The sequence below is a fragment of the Lactuca saligna genome, chromosome 8, assembly GCF_052625555.1.
Source record: "Lactuca saligna cultivar CGN05327 chromosome 8, ASM5262555v1, whole genome shotgun sequence".
NCBI classification, from domain to species: domain Eukaryota; kingdom Viridiplantae; phylum Streptophyta; class Magnoliopsida; order Asterales; family Asteraceae; genus Lactuca; species Lactuca saligna.
Window position 1 is genome coordinate 35,379,361 of NC_136424.1, and position 9,455 is coordinate 35,388,815.

General features: G+C 32.2%; 2 protein-coding genes across 3 annotated transcripts; one reads left to right on the forward strand and one right to left on the reverse strand.

The window, feature by feature from the left end:
- Window positions 1-624: 624 nt before the first annotated feature.
- Window positions 625-5,280, forward strand: LOC145012754 (protein MEI2-like 2). Of its 2 annotated transcripts, XM_078971541.1 has the most exons (14): window positions 625-969; window positions 1,059-1,101; window positions 1,805-1,853; window positions 1,949-2,092; window positions 2,205-2,593; window positions 2,663-2,821; window positions 2,905-3,021; window positions 3,108-3,259; window positions 3,354-3,445; window positions 3,534-4,188; window positions 4,267-4,351; window positions 4,433-4,501; window positions 4,568-4,747; window positions 4,833-5,280. In XM_078971541.1, the coding sequence occupies exons 3-14, from the start codon at window positions 1,823-1,825 to the stop codon at window positions 4,941-4,943; spliced, it is 2,184 nt and encodes a 727-aa protein (XP_078827667.1). In that variant the 5' UTR covers window positions 625-969; window positions 1,059-1,101; window positions 1,805-1,822; the 3' UTR covers window positions 4,944-5,280. The 2 variants fall into 2 exon arrangements, with proteins under 2 accessions (XP_078827667.1, XP_078827666.1); XM_078971540.1 differs by lacking the exon at window positions 1,059-1,101.
- A 69-nt stretch (window positions 5,281-5,349) lies between these two features.
- On the reverse strand, window positions 5,350-7,682 carry LOC145012755 (ribose-phosphate pyrophosphokinase 4). The gene is made up of 7 exons (XM_078971542.1): window positions 7,429-7,682; window positions 6,479-6,794; window positions 6,296-6,391; window positions 6,143-6,211; window positions 5,923-6,051; window positions 5,710-5,809; window positions 5,350-5,638 (listed from the first exon to the last, which is right to left on the reverse strand). The coding sequence occupies exons 1-7, from the start codon at window positions 7,560-7,562 to the stop codon at window positions 5,505-5,507; spliced, it is 978 nt and encodes a 325-aa protein (XP_078827668.1). The 5' UTR covers window positions 7,563-7,682; the 3' UTR covers window positions 5,350-5,504.
- Between the last annotated feature and the right edge of the window lie 1,773 nt (window positions 7,683-9,455).

Sequence of the window (9,455 nt, forward strand, 5' to 3'; positions counted from 1 at the left end):
ATGTTAATAAAACAACTAACATGATTTTTTCTTTATTTGTCTCATTTATGTTGTTGAAATGTTGCTCTAGCATATTAATTCTTTGTTTCAGCAAAAAGTGTCTCGCTTATGTCATTGGATAAACAGATTAGGCAAGTTAAATGTGATGATGTACATGACAATGATTTCTTGCTTATATCATTATCTCATGTATTAATCGATTTCATTATAATATTTCGATTTTTTGTCTTTACTTATATGATTATATCACCAAATTAAGTATAATTTAAATTTATATTAATTCTTAAATAGCACAAATCTCATGAGGAATCTTTTCATATCCACTAATCCACTTCATCGATCAAGGCTTTTTTTCCATTATCCGTAGTTTATATTATTTGTTATTATGGATACATATTATAAGTAAATAAAATATGCTTTTAATACGAGCCAAAAATAGAGTGTATTTATAAATTTTACAGGTTATATTAATATATTATCGGATCATGGTAAGAAAATATAGATATGTCATATTATAATTTATAAATAATAATTATTATTATAATAATAATAATAATAATACTAAATAGAAAAGATCGCAAGAAATCAAGAATGAATTTGGTTCCTATTTTTGCGCAACTGAATAAAAAATTGTTCAAAAATATCTCGTTCATCGTCATCGGTGCTCAATAATTTGGTGTTGCAAGACTCTATATCACCCTCCAATCATAGGCGTCGACACCACAAGCAAGCATAACATAAGGTCAAATGTTTGAGCTTTTTCTCTTTCTCTATCTCTTTCTTTTCATTTTCATCCGGCGGGAGGGAAGGAAGTAGATGAGTATACGAAACACATTTTCTCTGCTTCTACGGAACTGTTCTCTTAATCTTAATCCAATACAAGATTCCCCTTCAACTCAATTGCATTTATTATTTGCGAGCTTCGTGTGTTCTTGGTGCAAGTAATTTGTCTTACAGCCTGAGCCTGAGGTGAGTTCGCTTTTTCCTCTTCTTTGTTTGATTGATTATGAAGTATGGATGGATGATCGCAGTTGAATATTTTGTTTTTTCGTTTTTAGTTTTAGCTGTTTGTGGTTGTTGGCAGAAGAGTCAAGTGATTGTGTAAGTTTCATGGACTTTTTCACATATTTGTTGTTTTCTGGTGTATATGTGGTTTATCCGATCATCGAATGTTGTTGACCTGAGTGTTTCTCTGTAAAAATTTCCGATTCCTTCCATATAAGTCCATAATCTACGACTAAATCTATCTAATAGACTGTATATACAACTGTTCTTAAAGATATTTGCGTGATTTTGATTGAGGGTTTTTTTCTACTAATGTTCGTGATCGTATTTTCCATGGTGGAGGGTTAAGTATCATATGAACCTTCAATATGTTTTGATGTTGATTTGTAGTTGAAGTTGAAGTTATGATGTAGTGATTAGTGAATTTACTATAAAGGGTTGTTGATTCTGATCCCCAAAAGTAGTCCATATTTGACCCCAAACCATTTCTATTTCAAGATATCCTTTGAATTCCTCTCTTTTTTGCCAAAATTTGAACTTAGATCCTCTTTGACAGATGACATAATTACGTAGTTTGAAGTTATAACCTATTTGACAAACATATTTGTTGAATCCATTTTTATGCAGTCAAACGGAGTACTTTTTAGTTGAAATTTGGTCAAACTTATTTCGAAAAAAAACATCAGTAGTTACTTTCAACTACAAACATTAGTAGAATAGAAACATTTCAGAGTCAGAAAACTAAAATCTTTATGTTGATTATGACATTGAAAATGATACAACATCTTTTTGCAAATAGGTGTCAGAAAGTAACTCAATGGAGCATCATCTACAAAATTCTGTTTCAGGTGAGTGGTTATATACTTATATGATATATCTCTTCTTATCATATACTGATATAACAAACAAATGAACAATAATATATATTATCTTTTCCATACAGGTCACCTAGAAGCTCAATTTGCCTCAACAATATTTCAAGAAATGGAAAACGAATGGGGGATTCGCCACACAAAGGATAAATATCAAGCAACAAGTGACATAAGCTTGTTTTCAAGCTCATTACCTGTCATTCCACATGAAAAATGTATAATGGTTAATTGATTATTGATTATGTTAATCAGTTTTATCATATTACTTTAAAACAACATTTGGTTAAAATCTTGTTGACTCACAATCCAATAAACAATCTGTTGAAGGTGGAAGTGAAGATACACATACAGTTGGTGATATCACAAACAGTTTAACAGGAAGCATGCTTCCTGGTGATGAAGATGAGCTATTAGCAGGCATAACGGACGATTTTGACCTTGGTGATTTACCTACTCAATTGGAGGATTTGGAAGATGACTTATTTGAAAGTGGAGGTGGAATGGAAATGGATTTTGATTCCCATGATGGAATTCGATTTGGCCTCTCAAATTTAACCATTTCTGATGGTGTCCCTTTAATTGGTATTAATCTCCTCAATAGTGGGAACACAGTTGTTGTTGGAGAACACCCTTATGGTGAACATCCTTCTAGAACATTATTCGTTAGGAATATCAATAGCAATGTTGAAGACTCTGAATTGAAATCCCTCTTTGAGGTACTTCTTCAAGATTCTTTCGCTTTTCTTTTAACATTTTAATGGAAAAGTACATTGGTTTTTTTTTAGGAATATGGAGAAATCAGAAATCTTTATACTGCATGTAAGCACAGGGGTTTTGTGATGATATCTTATTATGACATTCGACATGCACGAATTGCAATGAGGGAGCTTCAGAATAAGCCTCTGAGAAGAAGAAAGCTAGACATTCATTTTTCTATCCCTAAGGTTTGTTTTTTTGTAATTGTGGCATAAATGTAATATTATTGTTGTTATTTACTTATTTGTATTTGTTTTTGATATACATACAGGATAACCCATCAGAAAAAGATATTAACCAAGGGACTCTTGTTGTTTTCAACTTGGATTCATCAATTTCCAGTGATGATCTTCGTCACATATTTTCAGCTTATGGGGAAGTCAAAGAGGTGATATTTGTCATTTGACTTTCTTTTCCAAAGACTTCAATTACTTTCTTCAGTTCTGTGAATACATTTTGACTTTTTTTAAGCAGATTAGGGAAACACCAAACAAGAGACACCATAAGTTTATTGAATTTTACGATGTTAGAGCTGCTGAGGTGGCACTGAAAGCTCTAAACGGGAGTGAAATTGCTGGCAAAAGGATAAAACTTGAACACAGCAGGCCTGGTGGTGCTCGTAGAAGGTATGTATATGTATATATATATATAAGTGGAGGGACTTCAACAGTTAAAAAGGAATTTACGAGGGACTAAAGTTGCCAATTCACATTTATGTAGCATGATGCAACAACTGAGTCAAGAACTGGAACAAGATGAAGCTCGAGCTTTATGGCACCATGTTGGTTCACCTGTCATCAACTCTCCACCTGGTTAGTAATTTAAAAACTTATTACTTTTTATCGTTAACACCTTTTTTTGTTTTTATTAATTTTGTTTTTGCAAAATGCCACCTGGCAGGAAGTTGGTCATCAGGTTTTGGAACCCTTAGCCCTGTGAACACCACCCCTTTACATGGGCTTGCATCCATACTTCCACCACATATATCAAACCCCATGAAAATTTCACCAATTGGAAAAGATCAACAATCAAGTTCAAGATCTTTCCCTGATCATCATAACACATCATCATCTTTTCTTGATTCCAAATTTGACCCTTCTTCTAGTATTGGTACCCTGTCTGGCCCTGAGTTTCTGTGGGGTAGTCCAACTACTTATTCTGACCACCAAAGTAATTCTTGGCGGGCATCTCCGGTGGGCCCGTTTAGTCCTAGTCAGCATGGTACATTCCTGGGACCACCACATCATCATGTAGGCTCTGCGCCACCTGGCATACCTCTTGACAGGTCAGAGAGATCATTCATGTATAACGGAAGCCAGATGGGTTCTTTTGGTAAAGGACAGATGTTGTTTGGTAATGGTACTTCATATCAAGGAAGGGGAGGAGGATTGAATGATGGGTTATTGGTGGGGAATCGAATTCGGCGAGTTGACTCCAGTGTGACTCAATTAGGGAACAACAACAACAATAACAAGCAGTATCAACTTGATTTGGATAAGATTATTAGTGGGGAAGACATGAGGACAACTTTGATGATAAAGAATATTCCCAATAAGTAAGAAAGTAACCATCTTTTTATTTATTTATTATGTGAAGTAATTTATTTTAAATTTTTTCTTTTTCTTGATATAAGGTACACTTCAAAGATGTTGCTTGCAGCCATTGATGAAACCCACACGGGTACCTATGACTTTGTGTATTTGCCGATTGATTTTAAGGTAATTTATATAGCCAAGAAATAGAAATCACCTTTATTGACAAAAAAAAAGGGTAATTTGATTGATCGTTGATGTTCACAGAATAAATGCAACGTGGGTTATGCTTTTATCAACATGGTGTCTCCTTCACACATTATCTCCTTTTATGAGGTACTATTTTTCTACCCTTACACATTTTCAAAATTCAAGTTTAATTTTGTTGACTTGTTGTCCCAGGCATTTAATGGAAAAAAGTGGGAGAAATTTAACAGTGAAAAGGTTGCGACTTTGGCATATGCACGGATTCAAGGGAAAGTGGCACTCATAACACATTTTCAAAATTCAAGTTTAATGAATGAGGACAAATGGTGTAGGCCCATTCTATTCCAGTCAGAGGCCCAAGGGAATGATTATCTGGTACTATGTTCTTTTTTCTTTTTCCCATAAAATGATGTCTGATACTATTCCAAACTCCATTCATAACCCAATTTGAATCTTGCAGGATTCCATTCCATACCATAACATGAACATATGTATTCGTCAACCAGACGGATCTTACTCGGTGGATTCATTCGACAGTTCCAACAGTAGCCTGGAAGAAAACCAGAGTTGACCAAAAATTACTTTTGAAGGAGTTGGTTGCATTTTTTCACTAATGAGAATTCGGTTTATTGTATTGAGAGCAAGAAGTGGTTGTGTCCAAAATTGTGGCTTTGTGTAAATTAAAAATAATTGAAACTTATTTATATATGTGAATTAGAAGTATAGTGGTTAGGGTCTGTTTTCAAGTGTATAGAAGTGAGGCAACAGATCCCGGATGTAACTGTTATTGTAGGATGTGAAGTTATGGTACAAAGACATGATCATAATTTCAAAATAATCATCTTATTGATGTTATATGTAATATATATGGTTATGGAGGTATTTTATAACATCTAGCAAGTTTGAAATTTGGATCTTTTGTGATAATGCTTAAGAAATTGATGTTGTAAGCTAACCAAAATAAGGAAAATACATGGTTATTCTAAGTTATTGTTGATTCCAAGTCTCCCATGAAAAGATGCATGATTACATGATAATCACAAGTCAACAGTCAATAAATACTCTGTTTAATCATTAAACAATCCATAACATCATCATCATCAGAATTCATAAACAATCCAACCAATGCACGTCATATTTGAAGTGCATCTGCAATCGATCCTGCAAGACTCAAGACTTCAAAAGGAGCTTTCTTTTCAATGCTTTTCACAGTAGGACAACATGAGTCAGTGATCCAAAAGTAGGCAAATCCCTTGCTCGAGTTTTCTGCACATAGTAACAATCCATACTTATGCTACACACACACACACACACATGAGAGAATGAGATATACTTACCACCATTTTTATGTGTAAATTTCTCCCAAGAGTTTTTAGGAAACACTGCATGAGTGACATAAGCACTCACCTTGGTTGCACCATGAGCTGCCAAGACTTTCTGCAACACAAGAATCATTATTATATATATATATATATATATATATATATATATATATATATATATATATATATAAGCATAGCACCAAAGAAAAACATATAAAAAAGTAGTACCTGACATTCAATTAAAGTGCCTCCAGATTGCACCAAATCATCAACAATCACCACATGACATCCCTCAGGATTACCTTCTTTCAGCCTTACTATTCTTTTATCACCCTCACGCACTTTTGCACAAACCACCTGTCATTCCCAATATCATCACCACAACTTGTATATAAAAATCAACCAATTTCCATTTTTACCCTTTTTCTAAATCAAAATTTTATCTCACCGTGGGAAAGTGATCCAAGAGCTTGTGAAATCTTTTCCAAGCTCCATCATCTGGAAAGGCAATTACAACCTGAAATACCATAAAAAAGAAACACATTAGTATGCAAAAAAATACAAAATTTTAGAATTTTTTATATTAAATTCAAGTGCTAACTTTATCAGCATCAGGAAGCTGGTGAAGTCGTTGCTTCAAGAGAGGAATCCCAGTTTCAAAATAAGGCAAAACATTGTCACTAAAGTAGAACCTTTCCTGCAAAGAATATATGAACATTAGCTTAATAGTATGTAAGTATCATAATATGATGCTTTTAAGTATTATATATATTAAGAAACTTACCTGTAAAGCATGTATGTCATATATGACTAAGCTTGTTGGACCACCTCTTGATATTGGAATGTTTGATAAGATTCTTGCCATGGTGAATGCAGTAGCTACATCTCCTTCTTCTTCCATTCTTTCAAAGGATCCAGTTGGAAAGAAAGGTAACACCAAAGTGAAAGAAGCAACAAAGAGCCTTGGAAGTGCAAATATCACAGAGAGTTGCTCAAATATTACAGATGGGGAGCTGAAAGATGCGAGAAAAGAAACATGCTGCCCTCTGATATCTTGTGCATTGTTTATGAATAGGTTAGGAAATCCATCATCAAAACTCCTGTAACATGGTATAGTATATAGATATAACCATCAATTTAAAAAGACAAAACCATAGCAATGATAGGAATAAGAAAGAAAATGAATCAAGAGAATGAGATTTGGAACATCTGTTTGTTGATATCTAGTAATTGCAAAGTACATTGCCCTAAATTTATGGATAAATTCATTTTTCTGTGCCTCTCTGCTACTAATCAGTAGGTACTTTCAGCTATTGAACATTACATTATTAGATCCTTCAACATCCATCTGCATGCATTTTAGGGGTTCATCTTTTACAGCACTGGAAGTACTGGAATCGGAATTTATAGTGAAGAAAAATGTAACAAACAGCCTCTATGTTTAATTTTTGTATTTTAATAGCACTATTTTACAAAACCTAAGTCAAAATAGGGGTTTTTGGAGGACGGATGAAGTACGGCACAAATTGACACAGTAACTACGAAAAGAACATAACCATTCACCTCATCGAGCAATCGAATCTACTTGATATCAAAATCAGAGCTCCAATAACAAAACCGTAAGGTGAAAGGAGAGTGAAACGAAGATTTTGAAAGGCTAATTCGCATAGACAAACGGAATGAAGAAGAGTTTAGTTTAGTTTATATAAAAGTGGTGAAAGAAGAAAGAAAGACCTCCAGTTGATGGATTGGAGCTGAATGTGGTCGGATTGAGCGGCGATTTTGCGAGCAAGTTCTTCGGCTTCGACGCAGTAGAAGAGAAGCACTTGCTTTTTGTTTGGCTTCTCCATCGTCTTCACTGTCGCCATGCAAACACAGAGAGAAATTAACGCAACTGCTACCTAATTCCAAAGGGGGAATAGACTACTAGACTTTGCGTTTAGAAAATGCGACATTGTGCTTAAAAAGCATGATTCCTGCCAATATGCTCCACAATTGACAACCGAATATTTTTGGAAAATAAAAAACTTTTCTCAAGAAATCCAACTTTTGACCATTGCATTAAAAGTGAGCATTTTATCCATTTATTTTTAGATATTATATTTATGATTTATCTTCGTTATTAAGAATACTTGGTATGAAACTTGTATATTATATGAGTTTAAAAAAAAGTTTAATATAAAAATATAAGCATTATATATATTTTTAAATAATAAGTTTATATAAATACAAAGATTATAATAAATAAAATAAATAATTTAACATATAATATAAGATCTTTGAAAGATTGTAGAATATTTATTATGAAATTTAATAGAATGATCCACTTTACATATATAAATGTCACTAAAATATGGGTTTTAAATTTAAGAAAATAAAAAATACAAAAAAATAATAAGTGGAAAAAACATAATTCAAAAACTTTTAGAAAATGACATGTGTTCAAGTTAATGAGAATGTGACATGTGGTAAAATTATTTTCATTTATTAGGGATAAGGATAAGGATAAAGATAAGAATATTATAGAGGAGATTTCTTATAGAAAATCATTTCATGAAGGAGTTGTCCATACTAACATATGAAGTAGATATCAAAGTATGGCAACAAATATTAAGTTTAAGTCAAAATTTTAATGGTAATTTTGTAGCGTTACATTATAAGAAACATTAATTGAAGTATTAATTATAAAAAATATTATTGTAATTAAATATGATAAACATTAATTTTATGTGTAATATTATCATAATTAAATATAAAATACATTAATTATAAACAATACTATTTATAATTAATATTCATCCTATTAAATTATAGTAATATTTCTGATAATTAACAATTTAATTAATGTTTTTTTATATTTATCATCATGATACATATGAGAAAATTCCAAATCACACAATTAATGCGGACTTTCAATATCAATTAGAGTATTTATAGGTAATCTTCAACTTTAAATCCTCCGGTGTTTATGTTTTTCTAATATTATAGGTTATAATAATTATCATAGTATTAATGGATTTTTATTATATATAAAAAATTGTATTTGTATGCCTTTTTTTATTTTTATACACACCCCTTAAAATCCTAAGTAATATAAAAATTAATACATTTTTTTGAGCAAAATATCATATTTCTAATACTTTTTAAACGTAAAAAGGGTCTATCATATAAAAAATTGTATTTATAGATGATATATTTTTTATTAATGTGAAACATTTAAATAGAACAATAATAACCATCAAAGGCTGAAATAGATGCAAAGCCCAATGTGAAGAAATTTGGGCTAGATACTGGGCCATACCATTGGACATACCATTGGAGACTTTGATATCAATTTCCATCGTTGAAATTGCATTTGACATCTCATATGTTTTTTCATGAGCTACGTGTTCCAAAATCAAAAGAATACACAAAATATTATGTTGAGAATTAAACTTTGAAGTTATATGATATTTATTAGAGTAAATTAGTGAAATCGTTTTCTGGTTATAATTGTGTGTTTTGTCTTTATCTTTTCCCCCACTTGGACGGTTTCTTTGATATATATATATTTTTTTATGATTTAGGCTATGACCAATGTTTTAAAACCAATATTTTAGTTGATGGAGTCCTAGGAGGAGTTAGGAGTTAGTGGTGACTCTTAAGAGTGTATAGGGAGTGTGTGCACGCCTATTTGTGGTGGGGCTAGTGGTCTAATAATCTCGTACGCTCTTAAGGCAAAATGTGGGTAGATGTGGAAGGTAGTATTGGTCTATATTACT

Excerpts from the sequence above, each read along its gene's own strand:
- LOC145012754 (XM_078971541.1), top strand. The coding sequence starts at position 1,823 with ATGGAGCATCATCTACAAAATTCTGTTTCAG. Across the intron at positions 1,854-1,948 it reads TCTACAAAATTCTGTTTCAG|GTCACCTAGAAGCTCAATTT; the intron begins GTGAGTGGTTAT and ends TTTTCCATACAG. Across the intron at positions 3,446-3,533 it reads TGTCATCAACTCTCCACCTG|GAAGTTGGTCATCAGGTTTT; the intron begins GTTAGTAATTTA and ends GCCACCTGGCAG.
- LOC145012755 (XM_078971542.1), bottom strand. The coding sequence starts at position 7,562 with ATGGCGACAGTGAAGACGATGGAGAAGCCAAACAAAAAGCAAGTGCTT. Across the intron at positions 6,392-6,478 it reads ATGACATACATGCTTTACAG|GAAAGGTTCTACTTTAGTGA; the intron begins GTAAGTTTCTTA and ends TATTCTTTGCAG. Across the intron at positions 6,212-6,295 it reads AGCTTCCTGATGCTGATAAA|GTTGTAATTGCCTTTCCAGA; the intron begins GTTAGCACTTGA and ends ATGGTATTTCAG.